We start from the raw sequence: 25,309 nt of genomic DNA on the forward strand, positions 1-25,309 counted from the left end.
TGATAGATCTGATCTTCTATCTTCCGAATATAAAATAATAAAATATCCCCCTCTCCCCCAGACATGCTTTGTGCTCTGGATGAGAGCAAAGTGTATCAAAGTGAGGCCAAGTGAATGATCTTTTTGTGAAGAAAATGTCTGGTGCCAAAAGGAGATGACTCTTCACAGACAATCGATAAAGCCATAGGTGTGCTGGGAAACTGCACGCCATCCGATTGAAAAATTAGTGACCTAAAACCCAATCCAATCAATATTATTGTCACAGTTCAGGCATCTTGGATGGCAGTGCAGCAGATAGGGGATTGAGAAAATTGTGAGAAAGCAAACAATATCATTTCTTGTAAGAGCGCCTCTCTGTTTCAAGTCTTCATCAATAAGATTCTGATTGCAGCTTGCATAAAACATGTTTTTAATAAAAGTTGTTTCAAGAAAGAGGCCTATAAAGACTATAAGCACAAAGTACCTTTGGGACAAGAGAGCTCATTCTCTGACTACCCTAAGTTCTCAGTGAAATAGGAGATGTGTGCCTGGCTTGTACTGCCTCAGAAAGCTGTGGAGGACTGTGCGCCTGGATGCAACGAATAAATAAATTCCTTACATATAGAAACCTAGCATTCCTGGGGGAAAGGTCCTACTTCAGCTAACTTGCGATGGGGGAGTTCTATGTACATTTACAAGACAATTTGTTTGCCGAAAACAAGAAGTTTGCCTTTGAATTCCATCTTGCAAAGGCAGACTGGACTGGCAAAGGGCATCAGTGGCAGGTTCACTACCCCAGTAGCCATCATTGGAAAGCATCTTTGTTACACTCCTTTATCCAGCATTTGTTTCCAGTATGATCCCTAATGCCTCTTCCTTTCCTGAACCCATCTTGGACATCTGACATTTCTTACTTCATATATGGTAAAAGTCTTTGTTGTAGAATTTTCAGCACCAGTCTTTGTTGTATGATTTTCAGCTTGCAGGGGAGAGTAATGCAATTGTCCTGGGGTCACTGCAATCCCTAGTATCCCCTTTCTTGGGAATTCAGTGTATATTAATCATTTCAGATCTGTGGCACGTTATAGACCGCCCCTTAGGGGCGGCCTGTAGGCGCACCTTTCCCTGCCGGATGGGGGCCTCAGCAGCCAGAGCGGCAGTCGCTGAAGCCCCGATCTGCCGCTTTCCGGGCTGCGGGGAAGCGGCAAAAGGCCCCTTCCCCGCAGCCTGGAAAGGGGTGTCCTTGGGGCTTCAAGCCCCAAGGACACCCCACGGCGGCTGGGAGAAGGAGAAAGGGGCCGTTTGGTCCCTTTCTCCTTTGGTCCGCTGGGCGCAGCCGTCTAAAGGCTGCACCCAGCGGACCAAACCAGGAAGGAGCTCCGAAACGGAGCTCTTTCCGGGGTTGCAGAAAGGGTGCCCTAGGCACCCTGCCGCGACCCCAATATGTCACAACCGCGCTGCCTCGTTTGGAGGCGGCGCGGTCATCACATATCGATGGCAGCGGCCGTGTGGAACGGCCGCCACCATTTTGTGTGCGCTCAGCGCGTGCTAGGGTTAGGGCAGTGCAGAAGCACCGCCCCGTCTTAACTCTAGTACACGCTCCGCGCATACTTTTTAGCCCGTATGTAACGGGCCTGTGGGCCATTGTTTTGTTTTCCATATTTGTTGACATCTACCTCACTTTAGCTAATGGCCGAACTGTTCCCTATCGGATTGGGATGCAAATGAACCAAAGTGTTAAACCGCAAATCATTTGTCTCACTACCGAATTAATCCAGGCTGGGATGGGATTTGAGCAATATATATATTTATATATAAATGAATAGTTTAAAATCAACTGGGTAGTCCTGCCAGAAGAGATAGGTCTTTAATACCATTTTAAATTCAGACATCACGTTTAGCTGTCGAATCTCTCCCTATAGGTCATTCCCACAATCTATGGGGAGCCTACAAAAATGCCATCTGAGTGCCAATTGACCAGTCTGGTCCTGGGCAGTTGAAGGAAATATCCCCCAGAGGCTGACTGATGGGTACCAGAATAAAGGCCTGCCCTGCAAGAATGTTGTGTGTGCATGTGTTTGTCCACTCTAACACCAGCTTTTGGGGGAAGGAGTTGTTTAGTGGGAAATCTGCTTTAGTCTGGAGTTTAATTCAAATTGAAATTGATTGATTCATTACTCTTTTAATCTCTTCTCATTCCCACCTTTCTGTTAGCAGACCGCTGAAGTGCATTTCCAAGTGAGAGACTAGCAAACTTGTGACCTCAGCCTGATAGTCCTCTTTGGGCAGACAGTTTTCTTTCCATGCAGAAGCATTCAATCTAATGCCTTCATATACATTGTAATTTATGTATGATCAATCAATCATTCTATTCAAAGAGAGATGAGAAATGCCAAGACCATCCTCGCATAGCCCTGCTAGAATTGTCTGGTGTGTCTTTAAGTGACGTTTATCAATAGAAGGTGGGGGTGGAGATGGGCTTACAAAACATAGTTGGAGATGCAACATATGTGCCAGTTTCACCTAATGAAATACAGATTCTGTGGACCAAGTTCAGGATTTGCAATTAAAATCCAGGGGAAATGAGCCAGGACCATCTGATGGGGATTCAGTGGATAAACTGCTTAATCCCAGTTGGGACCCCAGCCATTAAATAAGAGCGATATGGATGTTTGCTTAAGCTAACGATTGTCAGTAAGGCTTAATCTGCAAAAAAGTGTAAGGATCAAATACTTAGCCTGGTATGAACAGTGGTCTCAATGAATGGGATGCAAATACCCTTGATCCTCTTTAGTTCTCAACAGGGCTGGGTTGAAACTAGTCTTTGCAATTAATTTTCTACAGTTACCAAAGCGTCTCCCGTGTTTTCTTTCTCAGCCATTTCTTATGCACTGTTGTGAAATCTCAGTGATGTTGGATTGCCTATGAGCGGCACTTGATAGTCTGTTTCGTGGGTTCATCGTGCCCAGTGTCCTTTGGAGCCAACGGCTGGTGGCTCACGAATCGGGCCTAACACTCAAAGCTATTTCATCTTGACCTCTGGCGCTGGTTCAAAAAATCTTAAGACATGGTTAAACACTTTACCCACAGCTAGAGATGTGAAAGGAGCTTATTGTCCCCAAATTTAACCGTCTCAGCTTGACAAGACTATACTGTAAATGTTTGTCGAGAGATGGTGTGTGTGCCATTGCTGCTTCTGTCACACAGCTTCAGCACAAGCTAAAAACCACATATGGCGCACCTGCATATGGCGCGGCTGCACTGTATGAATTGCAATGCTATACATCCAACTTACCTGTAATTCACAAATTCTGGCCAAATTTTCTTGCATTTAAATCAGACGTATGTAGTAGGTACAACTATTCACAGCGTAGAAAGGACCATATTGTTCCTTCCTGCCATATAAAGTGTTAAAATCAAGGAGTGTTGCAGGAAATAAAAAGAAGAGAGAGGTGATAGAATCATAGAATAAAGATGGCAAGCCCAGTTCATCACCAACCTGGCTGAATACATAGGGATTAGCATCGAATTTATTAAAAGATACAACTGAAAGCCCTAGGCATGAATAGATTACTCTTTCCATTTTGTTTTCCCTCATTTGATTTCTTTTCTTTTCTTTTAAATCCTCGATTTCTTTCTATCCTAAATATGAAGAAATTGTCAGGAGTTGCAAATACAACTTTCCTGCCATAAACTATTAAGTTATGTGATGGGTTATACAGTAGAACAGCGATTGCAGAGCCGTAGTGATTTCAGCCACAGATGGTGAGATAACTTTGGAGAGGAGGCAGGCATGATTCAAGCCTATTCTAGGTCATTCCTGTGAGAAGAATCTGGCTGTTAGAACACAGAAGAAGTGGTATAGGAATGAGAGGGGCAAACATGTTCATTAATTGTAACAAATGAGAATGCAACCCACCATGAGTTTGAAATTATGTGTAGTTTAATTGGGCATGGTTAATGCTCGCTGTTTAGTTCTGACAATGAACGTCTCTAGACTGGATCCATAGTTCCTGGATAATGGTTTGCTGAGTTTTAACTACTGAAGCCTGAACTTCTGAATCTGGGTCTGGTTGGATATGACAGAGGCCTAATTCCCACTTCTGTTTAAATCGGATTGCGATTCGGGTGAAACGGGCATGGTTCCCACTTAATTCGAATTCAAAAAGCAATTCAGAAATGGAGGCCATTTTTTTGCCCATTTTTGCCCATTTAACACACGTCAAAAAGACGCTGATTTTTTCCACACCTTTTCCTCGAAACCGAATTATCATAAGTGGGAACCATAACCCAATCGGAATTGGTTTCATAATTTGGTTTGAAATGACTCGAACCGATTCTTTTGCCAGTGGAAAACAACTGCTTCAGGAACCAGTTTAAATAGAAACGATTCTTTTGTCAACGGGAACCACAGGTGGATTATTTTGAATCGCTTCCATCCCAGAAAATCCAATAGGAGCAAATGCAGTGGGATTCCAATCGATTCGTCAGTTCGGATTGGAAACCGAATCTCAGGTAAATGGGAATTAGTCCAGAAATGTGCACATTTTGGTAAAATATCCTCATAGAGGAACCATGGAGATGGCCGCACAAAGTGGTCGTGATGGAATTGAAGTGGCATTACAGCCTATGATTCCTCTTCTCTTCTCACGATGTCGTCACTCACCCATTGCTGAGCCATTGCTGGTCTGTTGTTATACCATTATTGTCACACAATTTTGCATTAACAAGATATCTGCCAATGCGAAATTGCATGATAATAATGGTATAACAATGGATCAGCAGTGGATGAGAGATAATGTTGTGTGAAAAGGAGAGGAATCATACCTTCATGCTGGTTCGGGGGAGACCTCAGGGGTATAGTAGTTCTCTTGGACACTTCCCACAGACTGCAAAGGGCTGCAGCCCACCTTGTAACAGGTTCATTTTGGTCAGGTATGACAGGTGCAGCAAGGTATTGACTGGTGGAGGAAGTCCCAGCTAGAGAAGACCAGTAAAACTGTTCAGTAGTTGGGTAGATTTCTGCAGGAGCTGAACGAATAGTGCAGACCCTAAAGGAATCCTTGTCCCAGCAGTTAAGCATCCGTAGACGGGTCCATTCACATCCCTTAGAAGCTCCATTTCTTTGTTCGTTTATGTGATCTCATGCATCATGGGTACTGAAAGATCTGGGAAGACTTGAAAGGATTTCCAAGGATGATGTGATAGAAGAGAAGGCCTCATGTATGGGCCAGGGGGACACATCATGGTGCACATGGTTCCAGTGATGCTGCCATTAGACCTCAGAGTTATTACACTTCACTGAACTAGTATCTGTCCACCAGTCTCTCGCTGACCACACAGGGGGAATACAGACTGGCACTTTGTTTGCATGCTTGACGCCGTGACCCCGGCCCTATGGCACCATTTTGGTGTGCGCCTGTTTACTGTGGCGTTGCATCTACACGATGCAGCGCTAAATGGGCATCATCACTCCATGCTGCGGTAGATATAGCGCCCTTTAGAGGGCGCCAGAAGGAGCTGCATTTTGCTGCTCCTTTTTGCATCTTCTGAAGGCCTTATCGGGGCCACGGCATGCGGTTACCATGGCCCCAATCCAGGGCAAAAAGAGGTAGCATCTCGGCGCCCCTTCGGGCTAATCTGTATTGCCCCATATATATATATATATATATATATATATATATATATATGTGTGTGTTTTTTTGTGTGTGTGTGTGTGTGTGTGTGTGTGTGTGTGAGACACTGGATTCTCATCCAGTTGTCTCAACATCTGAACACAAACATACTGTATTAAACTACCCTGATGAACAGAGTTTCCTATGTTCCACAACTGATGCCCTTTGGTATAACCCTTCTGCTACAATATGTGAAGCAGCAGCTCCTTCCAAGGCAAGAGGATGAGTTTCTGGAAATTTGTGATTTGTAGGCTGCCATCTTGTCCTTGCGATGTGTAGAGCTCAGTATGGAGTAGCTTCCCGTGGGAATACAGGATGGCCCATCTTTTCCTGCCTGGGCATGACAGTTTCACCAAGTGCGCATTGTCCCAGCAGGCCCATCCCTCCGAATTAAGCCTTGCATATTCAAAATGGAAATCCTGGCACAGCTGGCGTGATGCTTAACAATTTTCTAAGCTGCGCGCCCTTCATTCCATGTGGCAGGTTTTCAAATTCTCCTCGTATGTTCACGGATCATTGCACCCCCTCCTCTTTTTGCAATTGTCTTTTATTGTTTAAAAAACCCCAAATGTTAATGCCTTCCATGCTGTTCTTCCCTCTAGTTCAGTGCCTTTTAATGTGGGGTTGAAAGGTAACAAGGACTCTGGGGAACGGGAAAAAAATCATATTACAGACCATTCATAGAAGGCTGGAAGCAGTAGTCCTTTGCTATTGGTTTTGCTCTTCTTTTTTTGTTACTATTAAGCCGTGATGTTCAGGGGGTTTGATAAATTTACTACAGGGGTAGCAGCAGCTCATTGTTAACTCAGCCTAGCCCATGCTGTGTCAAAATATGTGCTGCAGTTATCTTTGGGAAACAATTAAATTAAACAATTAAACATAATAATTTCTAGCCCTGAAAGGAAATGGGTCTTCTAAAATTTGCTACCCATTTGCAGTTGGTGAATTTGGGAAGTTTGGTGATCCTTTGCAGGGCATGCTTTTAGGTGAAGTGCTTACAGGGCCAGCCCAAGACAATTTGCTGCTCGAGGCAAAGAACAAGAGAGCATCTCTTCCCATTGAAGGTACAAAAGATGGCTGGACAAGCAATTGATCTTCTTCTTCAGTACAGGTGACAGAACACAACTGAAGGCACAAGACTAGCATAGTGGGTGCAGGGCAGGCTGTGTAGCACACACCTCTTTCTTCTGACCCCTTGCTGCCACTTTCTAGCATCTGAATCATAGAATCATAGAGTTGGAAGAGACTGCAAGGGCCATCTAGTCCAACCCCATTCTGCCATGCGGGAACTCTCAGTCAAAGCATCCCCGACAGATGGCCATCCAGCCTCTGTTTAAAGACCTCCAAGGAGGGAGACTCTGCCACTTTCTGAGGAAGGAGTGTGTTCCACTGTCGAACGGCTCTTATTGTCAGGAAGATCCTCCTAATGTTGAGGTGGAATCGCTTTTCCTGGAGCTTGCATCCATTGCTTCGTGTCCTAGTCTCTGGAGCATCAGAAAACAAGCTTGCTCCCTCCTCAATATGACATCCTTTCAAATATTTAAACAGGACTATCATATCACCTCTTAACCTTCTCTTCTCCAGGCTAAACATCCCCAGCTCCCTAAGTCTTTCCTCATAGGACATGGTTTCCAGACCCTTCACCATTTTAGTTGCCGTCCTTTGGACATGCTCCAATTTCTCAATGACCTTTTTGAATTGTGTTGCCCAGAACTGGACACAATATTCCAGGTGGGGCCTGACCAAAGCAGAATAGAATGGCACTATTACTGCTCTTGATCTAAACACTATACTTCTATTGATGCAGCCTAAAATCGCACTGGCCTTGTTAGCTGCTGTATCGCACTGTTGACTCATGTTCAATTTGTGGTACTTGGACTCCTAGATCCCTTTCACACATAGTTTCATTCAGCCAGGTGTCCCCCATCCTATATCTGTGCATTTCATTTTTTTATGCCAAGTGCAGTTCCTTACATTTCTCCGTGTTGAATTTCATTTTGTTAGCTTTGGCCCAGCTTTCTAATCTATTCAAGTTATTTTGAGTTTTGATCCTGTCCTCTGGGGTATTAGCTACTCCTCTTAATTTGGTGTCATCTGCAAATTTGATAAGTATACCCCCAATTCTGTCATCCAAGTCATTGATACAGATGTTGAATAGCACTGCACTCTGCTCATGGTAGGATTGGCCCTGGGTGCTTACCGTCTTGTCCACCTCTTGCCATTACTCACCTTTTTTTAAATTGTGAAGTCGAAGGATTTCACGGCTGGTGTTCATAGTTTTCTGTGGGTTTTCTGGGCATTGTGGCCGTGTTAGAAGAATGTATTCCTGACATTTCACCCGCATCTGTGACTGGCATCTTCAGAGGGTGGTAGCATGGGAGAGTGTTGGGTATATATACTTGTGTGAACCTTGGTTGAACGGAAATGATTTACATGTTGATCTTTGTGTCGGTCTGTTGTTGAATGGCAAGGCCTCAGAGTGGGATGCGAGATGGATGTGTGTCTATTTAATGATCAGTCCATTGTTTGCAGGGAAACCCCCTCTGCAACAGACGAACATGGCTACCTCTTTAGTACCTTCGTTGTTGTTTGCTTGCTTGCATTTAAATCTGTTTCTTGTTTTATTTAGTGTTGTGACTTTTTCCTCCAGGTTGTTGTTTTACTATTGCGGCCTATTTTGAGCAATAGAAACTGGGTAAAAAGCAGCCTAGAACGAAAATTAATACTGATAAGTTCAATTATTTCTTTAGCTGTAGGCAATCCGAAATTATATGTAAAACAAACCATGCAGATTAAAAGAGAGCATAGCATAAAAATCAATTATCCGTTGTACAGTCAACAACATTCTCTTCCTTTTTTCTTTTCTTTTTCCTGTTAGCATTCACAACCCACAGAACAGACTCAAGGGAGGGCAAAGCTCAATGGCAGAACATATAGTGTGCATGCGGAAATGCCTTTGAAAATCTATTTAGAAGTGGAGGAAGTCTCATAGGGCACCTAGTGCAGGAAACCTAGAATTATTACAAGCCCAACAGATGGTTAGCCGGCCTTTGCTCCGAAGTGCCCAGCCCACCAGCCCACCATGTAACTGATTTCATTTCTGAAGGATCCAGACTTTTCTCCGAACGTTCAACATGCATGTATCCTCCTATAACCTAAGTTCATTCTGCCCTCTGCACCCACATCTTTGGTGTCTGACAGCGGGGCTGAAAAGAGGAAGGGATCAGATTGCTTTCCGCACAGAGATTACCAGTTCCCCATCCACCCATGAAAGAAATTCAAGGAATCTGACCTCCTTCATGAATGGGGCAGTCAAACAGCTAATGAATTATGTGGAACAGTAAGCTCAGGGCAAGAGGCCTGATATGAGTATCTCTGGAACGTGTACTAATTTCAGAGGCGTCGGACAGTCTTAGCAGACAATTAAACACGCCCGTATTCCATGCAGTCGAAATGTTGCAGTTTCAGGGTTTATTCATACTAGGGCTGGGCAAAGTGAACCTCCAGATGTTGTTGAATGCCAACTCGCAGAATCCCTGTTATTGGGCATGTTGGCCAAGGCGGATGAGGACTGCAGTCCAACATAATTTGGAGGTCCATACTTTGCTCACGCCCAACATACAAAAAGCTGTTGAAGCAGTTTGGTGTCATCTTAACTCTTGTAGCCCCATCCTGCATAACTGGGGGATTTGTAGTTTTTCTTCTTCTTCTGGAGAACTTAGAATTCTCCCCTGGAGAGATCTAGGTTGGCATCCTCTTTAATATTTCTGAGATTGTCGGCTGGACTCATGATCTCGTAGTTGATAGGGATTCTCGTTTATGGTCATCAATGACTGAATGTGACCCTAAAAACCTACCTCTTAAGCCTGGCAGTGCTCTAACCAAAAGGTTTCTGAGCAGTGCTGCAGACTGGAGCACTGGGAAATTATGCCTTCAAGACTCTCCCAATTCCAGGGCATTTTGAGACAAACCACTAAGGCAGGAACCCAAGGTGTCTCTCCAGCCGCCCATCCCAATGGGCTCCATGACTAGGAGAGTGCTACAGTCATCATTCCCATAGCCCTGGTTGGCAGTGCCATGGAAACCCTTTGATTCGGGTGCTTTTGTTGAAGTCTTTTCCAACTTAGGGCAGCCCTATCATGGGGCTTTCTTGACAAGATCTGTTCAGAAGAGATTTGAGATTGCCTGGCCCTAAGGCTGAGAGAGCGTGACTTGCCCAAGACCATCCAGTGGGTTTCCATGGCTGAGCAGGGATTTGAACCCTGGTTTCCAGAGTCATAGTCCAACACTCAAACCACTACGCCACACTACCAGGCTTAAAAGGCAGGATTGTTTCGGAGTGGCATCAGCAGAAGTAAATACAATGATAGAGCTGCATAGTCGTAGGCACATCTGACGTAGGATCTTGGCCTTAATGTATATCCTTGAACTACAATAGGTGAGCTGTCGAGAAGAATGTTCTAAGTACCTCATCAAACCACAAGTCCTAAGATTTCATAGGATGGAGTCACGGCAATCCAGGTGGAATCAGTCTGCTGTTACTGTGTATTGAGATGCCAAGGAGGAAGGATTGGAGGACTCACAAGAAAGGCTTCTCTGTTATCATGGGCCAAGTGTTAAGTCAAAGGAAGGTGTTGGCTGCATAAGTGGCGTGGTGATGCTGGAGGAGACTTCAGTAGGAGCTTAGCCAAAACCTTGGCGGAGGTTGGTTTCTACTCATAATTCTACATACTTCCTTGGAGTGTGGTGGAGTCTCCTTCTTTGGAGGTCTTTAAACAGAGGCTAGATGGCCATCTGTCGGGGATGCTTTGATTGAGACTTCCTGCATGGCAAGGAGTTAGACTGGATGGCCCTTGTGGTCTCTTCCAACTCTATGATTCTATGATTTTGGAGATGAGGCTTGTCATTATAGGCCACCCCATTTCCAATGCTATCGCCCATACTCCCATCACAATCCTAAGTCACAGGAAATACTAAGTAATGCCTGTTCAGATATTAGTATTAAGTAATGCAACTGGTCAGTTCAGCAAAGTTTTTGGATGACATCTTCCAGAATTCCACAGTCAGGTGGTCAAGTGGCTATGGTGGTAGAGGGATGCTGGGAGTCGCAGTCCAAAAAAGAACCCTTCCAATCGCTGCATCTTCCCCATCACTGTTGCTGTCATAATAAAATAAATGTTCTCTAAATAATAATAATAATACAACAACAATTACAATGAATACTACAAAATTATTAATTTGAATAATAAAAATATTGCCCTCTACTTCTCAGTCATAGGAAAAACCCAGATACAAACTAGCCTCACAGGCATTTGTAAATACAGTGGACCCTTGTTATCCGCTGGGGTTTGGTTCCAGGATCCCCCGTGGATAACAAAATCCATGGATGCTCACGTCCCATTAAATATAATGACATAGCAAAATGGTGTCCCTTATAAAAAATGGAAAATCAAGGTTTGATATTTGAAATTTATACTTTTTTTTGAACATTATAAAACCGTGGATGCTTGAATCCATATATAAAAAATTTATGTATGAAAAATTCGTGTATAAGAAGGGCCGACTGTGCTTGGAATCCATAGGTGAAATTTTCAAGTTCAAGATCACCTTAAACCTAGTCATGCTCCCCCTCCAATATTTTACAACGCGTATAGAAAATGTGGAACGATGAATTAAAAAAAAAACCAACCCATTATGTTCGCATTCATAATTACTGTTATTACAGCCATACAATGCCTATGAACAATTGTACAGTTGAACTTAGGGAACAGCACAGTTAGAAGGTTTGGGGAGAGGCAGACATCAAAGTGCATGTTCTTTTGAACTGCCCTCAATTAATGTAGGTTTCTGAGGTTTTATCTTGAAAGTGGATGGAAGGGTACAAAGAAAGGAGGGACTTGTTCGCTGGAATTCAGCAGTTGCAATGTCCCCTTTGAAAACTGGGAATGTTTAAAGATCAGTTTCCAGAGCTATAACACAGACTTTTGATTACTCCTTTTTTTTTTAATTGCATTTTCATTTGGAGTTGAAATTACTGAGCATGCTGCATCATCATCATCATCATCATCATCATCATCATCATCATCATCATCATCATCGATTTTATTTATATTCCGCCTTTCCAAAAGGATCAAGGCAGGTTACAAGAAAATACATAATCAATACATAACTCGTACATGACTAAAACCCACATATCCCTTTATCCCTTACCTTAATTAAAATACCAACGTGCAAAACTACCTATAGAGTCCTTCCCTGAGATGAGACCATAATGCTGGGAAACAGCAAGCCGAATGAAGTTGCCAAACGTTTTCTCCATTGTGCCGCTGTAATGGATGTATGCTTTGGATGTTCAAGTCGAGGTAATGCAATAATATTACTCTATCTCTTCCTCTCTCTCTCTCTCTCTCTCTCTCTTTTTTTGGCTGAGACCCACAATTTAAGAATGAAGGATGCACCTAAAGATTTCCTATTAGTTAATGAAAGTGCTCATAACTATATTTTTTAAAAGGCAATCTCCTTGGGGAAGGGCACTCTCTGTGTTTGAAGGGAACGCCGTCAAAAGAATAGTGGATTTTGCATTTACACTTGTCCCTCCATATTTGCTAGGGTTAGGGGCACAAGACCCCCATGAATATGGGGGGAAAACCACAAATAACAAGAATGCTATGTTTTTACTTGAGAGGACACCTATCTCTAGGTCTTTCAGTGCAACTCTATGGTCAACGTCCAACAGACACCAGCCATAGAACTGCACTGGAGGAGCGACAAATCCCTAGTAGAGTATTCTCTCTAGGAATCTCTAGGTCCTTCAGTGCAACTCTGTGGTCAAAGGCCAAGAGACACTGACCATAGACTTGCACTGGAGGAGTGACAAAGGCCTAGTAGAGTAGATCTGTGTTTTGATTGAGAGTTCCTGCATAGCAGGGGGTTGGACTGGATGGCCCTTGGGGTCTCTTCCAACTCTATGATTCTATGAGTCAGTGAACTCACAAAACAAGTCCAAGGGAGGAAAGGGGTGGTCCCACCCATTTGGAGGCCAAATTCCATCCATCCCTGCCCCAGCCAATTGCTCCCAAGGTTTCCTATGTTCCTAAAGACCTTCGGAGACGCCAATATGGGGACTGAAACGCACACTCTTGAGTTTGTCATTGCCAAGCAACGCAAATGCGATTGAGCGTATTGAGCCCCGTGTACGTTTCTGCTTACAGTGTATCACGAGAATCTTTAATTGCATTAATCAAGGCCATTAATGGGATGAGTGACTGATATGCTACATCATAGAGGCAGTGCTAAGGGAGCTCTGGTCAAATTAAGATGAGACAGAGATAATTAAGGCGCAAAGTAGGAGAGATGAGCATCAAGAACCAATCTGAGGGCTTAAGTAACAAATCAATATGGAGAAAAGCTAATATCCTAGGTTGGATTTATACCTATCAGCTTCAAACTGTCCATTCGAATCTTATTCTATGTTTAACATATGATTCCTGTGTTAGTTCTATATATAGTGCTATATATAGGACTTCTGAGAGTCACCGTAGCATAGTGGTTTGAGTGTTGGACTACGACTCTGGGGACCAGGGTTCAATTCCCAGCTCAGCCATGAAACCCACTGGGTGACCTTGGGTAAGTCACACTCTCTCAGCCTCAGGGGAAGGCAAAGGCAAAGCTCTTCTGAACAAATCTTGCCAAGAAAACCCCATGATAGGGTCGCCGTAGGGTCGCCATAAGTCGGAAATGACTTGAAGGCACACAACAACAACAAATAGTACTTCTAGGCAGGAGTTTGGAACAGAAGAGACCCACAGCTCAAACGGACATCATTACTTTCCCTGTTACACCAACTGTGCATCTGGGAAAACGTTAGGACAGTTACAGTTTACAGACAAACAAAGGTAACACAGTCGGTTCACTTCCTTGTGTGATGTGCCCCAAAATGCCTTGTTCAGAACTTGGGGGGGGGGGGGAGTCACAAAAATGTTTACAGTTTAAGGCCCGGTACAGACCAGCAGAGAGCAGCGTGTCCGTGCCGATTCTAGGGTTCTGGAGCACGCACCAACCACACGCTCCAGAACCCTAGTCCGTATGGACTCCATCATCATGGTGGCCTCCTGACCACATGGCCATGATGACATCACCACCGTGCAGCATCTGGACATCACTTCCAGGAAGTGGCATCATGGTGGCACCCTTTCCCCTTTATGGTGCCGCAAAAAAGAAGCCGCTTAGAGCAGCTTCTTTTTGGCAGCGCATTGGTGCTGCGCAGTGAGGCTGCTGCGGCACCGACAAGGGGGAAAGACAGGTGGCACGGAGCCACCTGTCTGTACCGCGCCTAAGTTTGGTTAGGTAAAATGGAATACCCTCCTTATCTTATAGTTCCAATACAATAAGGGATCGATAAGGTCAGGTGTGGGGAAAGTATGTTCCATAGGCTTCATGCAGCCCTGAAGCCTGCGTCCAGTCCCTCCAAATTCTCCAATTTCCCCATTTTAAATGGACCCTTTTAACACAGTGGCTGAAATCATGTTGGCCAGGTCTGACTATGTAATACATTCAATCAATTATTGAATGGTAACTCACAACGCAGAAGTAAATCTAACTGATTCAACAAGTTTCCTCTAGTTGATCGTAAGATTTCAGCCAATGCAATACAAATAGTTCTGTGAAATAAATCAGCGTTCATAAATTCTCACCTTTAGTTCAGACTTCCGCCTTGGCATCCCTAAAGCATTCCAAGGGACCATTTAGAATGTCACCACCATGCAGCACTTGTGCCAGGTGGATGTTTGAACAAATCGTGTTTGTTATCTCTCGCCTATGTGGAGGTCAAATGAAATTCAGTTGTAATTAACCTTCTCTGCTTTTGGAGCAGGTGGCTGTCTCTGCTGCCTTTGCATAATCGGGGGAAAAATCAGCCCTGAAAATAGCTCCTCAATTTGGTCCAAGAGGAAGGCCATGAATGCTTTGCGAGATTTGCATTTCCAACTTGTTCTACATAATTTGGTACCTCTTAAATTGTCGGCCGTTTTCCTTTTCCGGACTGAGGGTCGCAGCCCGAATGCCATCTGTTGGAACATTACAAAGCTGAAATTTCTGCAAATCTGCACCATACTGTGACAATATGTGCAAATTTGCACCATACTGTGACAGCCTTATACTGTCTCTGGAATGGCTCTAAGATGGATCATTCGCACATAGCAGACTTTGTGTGATGCACGTGGGATCTATACCCAAGATGCTTAGAATTAATCATGGAAGGTTCTGCTCAAGGCTCATTGTAGAATATAGCAGATCTTTGTAGATCTTTGCTATTTATCTTTTATCAAGTTGGGCCATGCTGGTTGTAGAAAACAAGTAATAATTCCTAGTTCTAGTAGCAACAATAACATCAGTCACAACAATAACAGAGTAGAAAGATGAACAAGTGGTTCATTTTTCCCCATTAAGTTCTCCAATTTGTAGTGCAGTATCTTGAAGCCCATATTTAATTGTCTGGCATATGAATATAGACATCTTCCCATCAGGCAATAGTCTTCCATTTTCTTTAAGAACTTGTTATTCATTTCCCAACACAATATTTTCACAATACCCATGGCATCACTGTGGTTCTAACAGATGCATGGGCTGCAACTTTATTCTTCTGTGCTCCGCACCACCACCAAATGCAACCTATCATGAAATCTTTTGCTGGAGGTGTAGTCATTGGTTATGAAGGCGAGAACGCAGTCACTGATCATTAATTAACTCATAAGTACAGACAAAAACACAGTTTATTCCTACATGAGGACTAACATTGGTTTACTCTTGGTACAAGCTCACCATGACTATGGTTCAAAGGCACACATTTCAAATGGGAGCCATACTCTCCCTTGCTTAGCCTCCCCAGGCTTATCTGAGTGGCATTATGGAGTGGAGATTTTGCACAATTACATTTTACATTTCAAGTTTGAAGAATGCATTATGACTCATTAAAAGATCATTTTCTGGCACCAGGTTTTTACTGTCCCTGTCTATAAAGAGAGAGAAAGAGAGAGAGAGAGAGATCATTTTGCTTTATGAGACTCTGAAAGTGCTTCCCACCTCTCCTGCTAGCATATGTCACTTTCTAAGTAAGTAAGCTGCACATATAACATTTGATCAGTGTCAACTATGACATTCTTCTGGATCATTTTGTTTCTTCTTGGAAAGCAGGCAGAGTTTGCCAAATGTTGTGATGTGACTGTTGTTCGTTGGGTGATCTTTCGGTGGAGAAATGCAAAGTTGCTTTTGATTAAAAATGAAACAAAAGCACAGTAGGCATGAGAAAGGCATAAGAAGAGCCCAGTTGAATGAGGTCGAAGGCCAATAGTGTACTGTGATCTCTAGTATCATCAGAATTAAGACTTCTTCTTTCTCTGTCTGATGCAGACCTCCTCTGTAGCACCAAAACATAATTCCAGAGGGTTTTCCAGATCATACACCATTGGATTCTTGTCATTGAATTGCCATGGGTTGTTGCTGTTATAATCCAAAACATTCAGAGGTGACTTGTACTTGAATTGGCAGATGATGATGATAATGATGGATGGTGGGTGGAATTCACTTGGAGACTTACATCTACATAAGTGGACTTATGTCTGCAGAAAACAGAACTGAGCAACATCTGTACTTAAAACGGAGATGTTATTACATTACTATGCAAGGAAAGTGAATGTTGTGCATTAGGAACAAAATGCAAATTGAGACCTGACACACATTGGGACCGATGGACATTAAGACACTGATTAGGGAATACCGATGTGCATCTTGCCAGTAGGGTTCCTTAGTGCCTCTGCTACACAGTTAAGTATGTGTAAGGTGAGCATACTTAACATAGACCATGATAGAGGATTTCAGATGATGATGACAACGATGATGATGATGATGATGATGATGATGATGATGATGATGATGATGATTTCTTACCTACCTTACTCCACAGTTGTTGTTGTTCCAAGGTGGGGAACAACAACAGATTGGACACAACAGCAGTTAAGCATCTGAGCAGAAGAAACTGGTCTTTAGTTCTGTTTTAAATTCAGATAGTGTATCCGTCTGTCAAAATCTCTTCTGACGGGTCATTCCACAGTCTGGGGGTGGCTGAAGAAAAAGTCCTCTGGGTAACAGTTGCAAGCCTAGCTCTGGCTGACTGAAGTAAATGTCCCCCAGAAGACCAAAGTGCATAGAGCAGTTTATACGCTGGAAGACGATCTTGTAGGTAATCTGGACCCAAACCATGTATGGCTTTAAGGGTAACAACCAACCCTTTGTACCTTGTCTGGAAACTACTTGGCAGCCAGTGGAGTGACCTGTTAGCTGTACCTGGAAGAGATGAAGTGACATGGCTGCCTGCATTTTTGGGTTAGCAATTGCATCATTGGATACAGAGTATGAAGGCAACAGTCTTCACCCAGTGTTTTCCCCCAGCAGTTGGTATTTGATTGCCTTCCCCTTGGACGTCTTTGTTGCCTCCTTTGATAATAGAATACAAGCTGAAATCCACCCTATAATTATTCCTTTGTAACATCACTTTGGAGAAGATTTGTGGTTGCGGCAAATAGGGTATCTCCTGGAAAAGATTCTCTGCCATTATAGGATTTCTCATTGAGGACCTACTTCCTGGTCATTGTCTGAGGAGCAACATAGTATGAGAGGTTTGAGAGATTACACAGTGGAACTGGTGAGCTGGAGGTCAATCCACTCTACTTTCATGGTAGGAGGATGACTGGTAGTATGATGTGTTCCAAATTAGAGAGGAAAATGAACTCATTGTGGAGGAAATTGAGTGTATCATATTGGCAAAATGGTAGGCGCCTTCCTTGGTTGATGGGGCCCATAGCAGTGACTTCTTGGGAAGGCCTGGAGAAACTAGTATCCCACTCTGTTTTGCTTATTATTAATCATGGGGCTTTCTTTATTTCATTCTCTCTAAGGTATCTGACAACTGCAACGCCATCTTTGTGAATGGGAAGGAGATGAAAAGCAAAGTGGACACCGTTGTGAACTTCACATACCAACATTTCACCACCCAGCTGGAAATTACCGTATGGGTTCCGCGGCTCCCTCTTCAAATAGAGATCTCAGACACAGAACTGAGCCAGATCAAAGGCTGGAGGATCCCTGTCACCTCCAACAAAAGGTATTCATTTCATACTTTAAGAACGGTTCTGGCAAGTTAAGCCAACAGTTGCTCTAGTTCAGCAACCAGTGGCCAGTCAGATGCCTGATGGAGGTTTACAAACATGGCACACTATTGATAATAGCCATCCTTGGCTGGTAATCCTCAGCATCTGGTAGTCGGACACGTACCATAGTAAATATGGAGTTTGGCAACCTGAGTTATGAACACTTAACATGCAAATCTGCTTCATTTACACACATACACAACACACACACAAGAGCCTGGCTACATATATTAATCACCATGCTAAATAACCTGCTGAAATTTTGGCTAGGTCTGCACTTTAATGTGGGTTTTGAATAGATGTAACTAGGTTTTCATTTAATTGTGATGAGCTGCCATGGATGTTGACATTGATGTAAATGCAATACTTATTGATGGAGTTCGTACACGCATTCTTCTGCCAGCCATAACTCATGTGGAAACAAGAAGGCAAGATCAGGGGTCTGTCCTGGGCCCAGTGCTATTCAACATCTTTATCAATGACTTGGGTGACAGAATTGGGGGCATACTTATCAAATTTGCAGATGAAACCAAATTAAGAGGAATCGCTAATACTTTAGAGGACAGGATCAAAATTCAAAATGACCTGAATAGACTAGAAACCTGGGCCAAAACTAACAAAATGAAATTCAACACGGAGAAATGTAAGGTACTGCACTTAGGGCGGAAAAATGAAATGCACAGAAATAGGATGGGGACACCTGGCTGAATGAAACTACATGTGAAAGGGATATAGGAGTCCAAGTAGACCACAAGTTGAACATGAGTCAACAGTGCAATGCGGCAGCTAACAAGGCCAATGCAATTTTAGGCTGCATCAATAGAAGTATAGTGTCTAGATCAAGGGAAGTACTAGTGCCACTGTATTCTGCTTTGGTCAGGCCCCACCTGGAATACTGTGTCCAGTTCTGGGCACCACAATTTAAAAAGGATATGGAGAAACTGGAGTGTGTCCAAAGGAGGGCGACGAAAATGATGAAGGGTCTGGAAACCATGCCCTATGAGGAACGGATTAGGGAGCTGGGGATGTTTAGCCTGGAGAAGAGAAGGTTAAGAGGTGATATGATAGCCCTGTTTAAATACTTGAAGGGATGTCATATGGAGGAGGGAACAAGCTTGTCTTCTGCTGCTCCAGAGACTAGGACCCAGAACAATGGATGCAAGCTCCAGGAAAAGAGATTCCAGCTCAACATTAGGAGGAACATCCTGACAGTAAGGGCTGTCTGACGGTGGAACACACTCGTTTCTCGGAGTGCAGTGGAATCTCCTTCCTTGGAGGTCTTTAAACAGAGGCTGGATGGCCATCTGTCGGGAATGCTTTGACTGAGAGTTCCTGCATGGCAGAATGGGGTTGGACTGGATGGCTCTTGCAGTCTCTTCCAACTCTACGATTCTATGATTCTATTCTTGTGTGAGTTATCCTTCAATTGGGATGTGGATGCTTTGGACATCAATTCCCAGAATTCCAAGCCAGATTGGCCAGTGGTTAGGGTTGTGTGGGAACTGTGGTCTATAACATCTTACTATCTAAAAGTGCCACTCTTGCTTTAGACAAATGTTATTCATGTGAATGGGACAGATATGTCCTATCCTCTGGAGTAACAGTGAACTTGAGAGGTAAACAAAACAAAACAAATCCTCAAACCTTGCAGTTTTTTATCCGTTGTGAAACATGTATCAAGAATTGTTTTGTGATTCAGGAATTTTATGAAAAATTTGTTTGCACAAAAGACTTATTTTTACATAGAAAATGTAAAAAAAAAAAGACATTTGCACAAAAAACACTCTGTGTGCAAAAACATTGCTGTAATCCTTCCTTGTTCCTTATGAAGATGTTATTAATATTAATTATATATGGGGGGGAGGGGGTTGTTCGCACAGAAGGTTTCGGAGGGGACAGGGAAGTCCTAAAATACAGGTGACTGTTGAAAAATGTGCAAAAACACGTAATCTTTTCCAGTGGGAAGAAAACATTTTAAATCTTTAGTTCGTATGTATGGGAAGGTTTACATCCCAATAGCGAACCAGTCAGTTCTCTATTCTACAGCGATAAGAGGATTTCTGTCCATTTGTGTTTCTTTATTGTCTCATGAGTTTGCTCTGCCATTTGTTCGACTTTGGATGATTTCTGGCTTAAGCAAGACAGTTCTACAAAATCACTGTGCAACTGGATCATGTACTTTCTTTTCTGGAATTCATTTGTATCTCAAACACCACGGTTATACAATCTCACTGAAGCTGAACACCAGTAGACTTTCTTGCGGTATTTTACCAATGTGCCAATGTATCCAAGAGTGAAATAAATATTTTTCTATATCTGCCATGCAAAATAACTCTTGAGGCAACTGAGCAAGCCATCACAGTCAGTTTGCCTTGTTCCAGCACTCTATCAGTCTGTATGCCTACGCAGATCAGTACATAGAGAGTGCCATATGAACAAGCTGTAGCGTTTGGTACAGATTCAGTTCTGTATTACTATTCAGAAATAACAATAGAAGAGTCTGAAGGGCTCATCGACAGCAGCCAGAAAACTCTGGGCTGATCCCAGAGTATTCTGGCCCCAGAGCTGCCTTGGACTTCCCCAATTACTTTGGCACTCGGTGGCTGTCTATATGTGTCGCACTGTGCTACTCAGCATTAGTGCCACTGGTGTGAGTCATAGAATCATAGAGTTGGAAGAGACCACAAGGGCCATCCAGTCCAACCCCCCTGCCATGCAGGAACTCTCAATCAAAGCATCCCAATTGACAGATAGCCATCTAGTCTCTGTTTAAAGACCTCCAAGGAAGGAGACTCCACCACACTCCGAGGAAGGAATGTGTTCCACTGTCGAACAGCCCTTAACTGTTAGGACGTTCCTCCTAATGTTGAGGTGGAATCTCTTTTCCTGCAGTTTGCATACATTGGTCCATGTCATGTTCTCTGGAGCAGCAGAAAACAAGCTTGCTCCCTCCTCAATATGACATCTCTTCAAGTATTTAAACAGGGCTATCATATCACCTCTTAACCTTCTCGTCTCCAGGCTTAACATCCCCAGCTCCCTGAGTCGTTCCTCATAGGGCATGGTTTCCAGACCCTTCACCATTTTAGTCTCTCTCCTTTGGACATGCTCCGGTTTCTCAACATCCTTTTTGAATTGTGGTGCCCAGAACTGGACACAATATTCCAGGTGGGGTCTGACCAGAGCAGAATAGAGTGGCACTATTACTTCCTTTGATCTAGATACTATGCTTCTGTTGATGCAGCCTAAAATCGCATTGGCCTTTTTAGCTGTGGCATCACACTGTTAACTCATGTTCATCTTGTGGTTTACTTGGACTTCCAGATACCTTTCACATGTAGTCTCGTTGAACCAGGTGTCCCCCATCCTATATCTGTGCATTTTTTACTTCCCGCATGAAGACATTTCACACTTGAATTGGGGCTTTGGCCCTGTGTCATGTAAACAGGTCTCAGTGAGAGTGGGGGAAACTGGTGTAATTGGCCCATGTAGACATGCCCATATAGAAAGGCAATGTGGTGTAGTGATTTGAGCGGTGGATGATGTCTCTGGAAACCAGGGTTCAAGTCTTGGCTGGGCCATGGAAACCCACTGGGTGAGCTTGGCCAAGTCACACTCTTTCAGCCTCAGAGGACAGCAATAGCAAACCCCCTCTAAAGAAACTTGCCATGAAAACCCATGATAGGTTTGCCTTAGGGTCACCACAACCTGGAAGGCATCATTTGTGAACTGGAGAGAATCTTGTCTGGGTCTTGGAGACACAAAAATGACTTGGAGCCCCACAACAAGACCTGCCCAAGGCTTTGGTTCCACAGACAGAAGCAAGAACAAATGATATGGATGTCAAAGATCTAGGGTGAAATTGGGGGGAATTTCAGTAACACCCCTTATTTTGTACTGAGATGAAAACCAGCTAGGACATGTCTTATACTAAGTCACCCTATTTGTCTACCTAGCTTATTATTATCTTCTCTGGCTGCAGTAGTTCTATAGGATTTCAGGTAGAGAAACATCTGTCATCCCACCTGCTACTTGACCATTTTATGAACCAGGGATTGGAATGGAGATGTTCTACATTTAAGCCTGGTCTCTCCAACCATGGAAGCTCTCCAAAGGATGTACCAACAAAACTGGTGCCAACCTGAGTTGAGAATGAATGGTTATCGCTGGCACTGGCAGCAAACAAAAGTACAAACCCAGCCTTCTGCTGATGAAGTGCCTCATCTGGTTTCCTCCCCATTCACCATATTGTTGGGGACTGGGTTGTGCAAATGTCTGCTGAGCCATTTGCAGTCATAGATCCATTATCGGAATAAACCTGCCATCGCAGACGTGGCACATCATGCATTTCAGCAGTCATTAGCCAGTGTGAATGTTCTCACTTTCAGACTCATTATGTCGAGTGTTCAAAAATTTAACCCCCCAGGTGTCTAGTTCATATTTATTTGGCCAGCTGAAATAAAGAGCAAGGCTCAAGCAGCTCCACGGTTTGCAAGCTGGCAAGCAAACCATACCAGCAGCTATTCAGATTACCACCAGGCCACTGGGCATATATTTAGCAATTCATTCTCCCCTGCCTTCCCCAGGAAGTGATGGGAAGAGGAAACCATTTGCTGTGAAAGCTGCAGTCACTTGCCCACAGTGTGGTCTGCCAACTTGGTATTTTTGGATGTCCATGCAAAAGTTCCTGCTTCCAACAGAGCTGCTGAGATTGGATTTTTAAACTCTCCAGTTGTAGGGAGGAGCTTGAAAGAATACCAGGGCATAAGGCTGGGAAAAGCCCATTCTGTCTTCAGAGGTGATGGGACAAATGTTTTAAAAACTAGAATTTCCACTTCCACTGAGGGTGGAGGAGAGATGTTGCAGTGAGACGGAAAAATTGCCCATATCCACATCTTGTGTATCTTGGCACATCACTTCCTGGTATCTCCTGAAAGAGGAATCTTTGGCGCCACATTCTTCTCCACACTGGTTCTCTGCTTGGGTTTGCGTTCACACTTTCCACTCCATTGGGTAACAAGTCCAAGAAAACAGAGAACATCAGCAAAAATGAAACCATCCACACAAAGTGAATGCCAATCATAATAGAAAAGGTTGGTTGTATCTTCCAGGAGAGGAAGTGTCTTTAAGGACGTTCCATAACTTTTCATAATTTATGCAGTCAAATGTTTTGCTATAGTTTATAAAGCACATGCTGATTTTTTGCTGGAATTTCTTGGCCATTATTTGTTTGTGATGTGGTCCCTAGTGCCTCTTCCTTTCCTGAACCCCACTTGCACTTCTGGGATTTCTGTCTTCATGTATGATTGGAATCTATGCTGCAGAATTTTGAGCATAGTCATGCTTGTGTGGTAAATTAATGCTATGATCCTATAGTTGCTGCAGTCTTTTGTGTCTCCTTTTTTGTGGATGGGGATGTATATTGAATCATTTCCAGTCTGTTGGCCACCATTTTGTTTTACCATATTTGTTAACATACATTAGTTAACACTAGAGTTGATTCTGTCTGTGTGGGTTGTGTCAGTTCAATTATTTATTTTTCCTAATTTCTCTTATTGCAGCGTCCACCTAACTTTTTATAATGTGGGGTTCATCTTCAAATGGTTCTTCATTCCATGTGTCATTATTTTTTTCAGTCCTTTTACATAGCTCTTCTGTGTATTGAGTTCAACATCTTTTTATTTCTTCTTGGTCTTGAAGTGTGTTCTTTTTCTTACCATAGAAGATCCCTGTCCTTGGTCTGAATTTCCCTTTTAGTTCCCGGATGTTGTAGAAGAGCTCTCTCGTTCTTCCTCTTTTGCTGTTTTCTTCTATTTCTTTGCATTGCTCATCGTAGTAGTTCTCTTTATTCTTGCACACTAGTCATTGTACAATTGCATTCATGGTTCTAGTTTTAATCCTATCTCCCTTTTATTTTCCTCCTCTTTTTCCCTTCACTGCTTGAAGTGTTTCCTCTGTTATCCATTGTTTCTCGTCTTACGTTTTGGCCACTGATAGTGTCTTTCTGCATTCTTGTAGCTCATACTAGGATGTACAGGTTGCTTACCTGTAACGGTGTTTCTTCGAGTGGTCATCTGCGAATACATACAAATGGGTTTCACTGCACTGATAACCCCGCGCCCCTGTTTCCGGATGATCTCTTCAGCGGTTTCATGTAAATGTTAATAGCATGGGCGACAAGAATTGTCCTTGAGGGATCCCAGTTTTTAGGAGGCCTCTCCGTCAGAGCAAATCGTCCTCCCAGCTGCCCCATCGGACCTCCCGGAGAGGTAGGGACTGGAACCACTGGAGTGCAGTGCCCCTGATCCCCACCCTCTGCCAGGCGACCCAGAAGCGATACATGGTCTATGGTTGAAAGCCGCTGAGATGTTCCAGAGCACCAGAGGCCCACGCTTCCCTGTCGATGCTCAGACGGAGTAATCATCGACAAGGCGATCCATGGCCGATCTCAACCCGGTAAACCCGCCCCAGAGAAGCAGTTTGAAAATGGTCCAGATAATCCGTTTCGTCCACGATGCCTGACAGCTGGATTGCAACGCCTTCTCGATCACCTTTACCCAAAAATTGGTAGCAGCGAAACAGGCCGATATTAATTATTATTATCCATGTGGTTCGAGGGAGGGCTTTTTTTATAAAAAGGTTTCCAATTGCCATTTCAATTAGATTGAAACAAAATAAACAAAGCCCATCCCTCAGCGATGTATTCACTAATCCGGTCGTACAACAAATGTTACCGCCGGTCCCCCCTGGGCCGCTAAACACGAGTGGCCAGGGATCAAAGAGCAGGTTGTTTCGAAACTTCCGCAGGATCTTGTCCAACATCCTCGGGTACTCACCAACTCAAAAACTGATCCAGTTTAACTAGTCCCCGGAGGTCTGGACGCTCTCCCCTTAAGGTTCTACTAAACTGTCGGCGTTCCAGACTTCGCTATACGAGAGGTTTTATCCTGCGAAACAGTCGTAAACAGTACAGCAGGCCTTAGAAGTTCAAGGATCTGGTTCAGGGGCAGGAGAGGAGGGCGCTGAGTTGTAACTCCTGCACCTGAACAACTCTGCCGTGGACGCCGACTCAGCGGACGCAATACGAGCACCATAGAACGAGTTCTTTGTTGCTCGTAATTGCCCTCTCCGTAGTCCTTTAACAGTTGGTCTAGGAGAGCCTTGTCGTCTAAGCAAAAAGGTGTTTCCGCCAACGGTACTCTACGCCGTCCGAGAACCCTTCCTTGCCCGGAGATCTTCCGTAACCAGGGCTTACATTAGAAGCAGCCTGAGAGGGCGCTTGGGAGCGATACTGTGTATAGCCCTAGAAAGACCGGTATTCCAAATACCGTGAGGGCAAATCACGAGTCGCCGTCATTTCCAAACGTGAGGCCCCATCTAAGGCTTCTTGGACCTCTCAGGTTCCATCAGCCTTCGAGGGTGGAACAATCCTACAGTCCGCCACACCCGGGG

The 25,309-nt window shown here is 43.8% G+C and overlaps 1 protein-coding gene across 2 annotated transcripts in view; it reads left to right on the top strand.

Moving 5' to 3' along the window:
* The window catches only part of TMEM132B (transmembrane protein 132B), a 368,667-nt gene that overhangs the window by 325,576 nt on the left and 17,782 nt on the right, over nt 1-25,309 (top strand). For both annotated transcript variants that reach the window (XM_042441369.1, XM_042441370.1), the window contains exon 6: nt 17,606-17,811. In XM_042441369.1, the coding sequence (XP_042297303.1) occupies nt 17,606-17,811 (206 nt within the window). The remainder of the gene's footprint in view (nt 1-17,605; nt 17,812-25,309) is intronic.

Source organism: Sceloporus undulatus, chromosome 10 (assembly GCF_019175285.1).
Source record: "Sceloporus undulatus isolate JIND9_A2432 ecotype Alabama chromosome 10, SceUnd_v1.1, whole genome shotgun sequence".
Classification (NCBI taxonomy): domain Eukaryota; kingdom Metazoa; phylum Chordata; class Lepidosauria; order Squamata; family Phrynosomatidae; genus Sceloporus; species Sceloporus undulatus.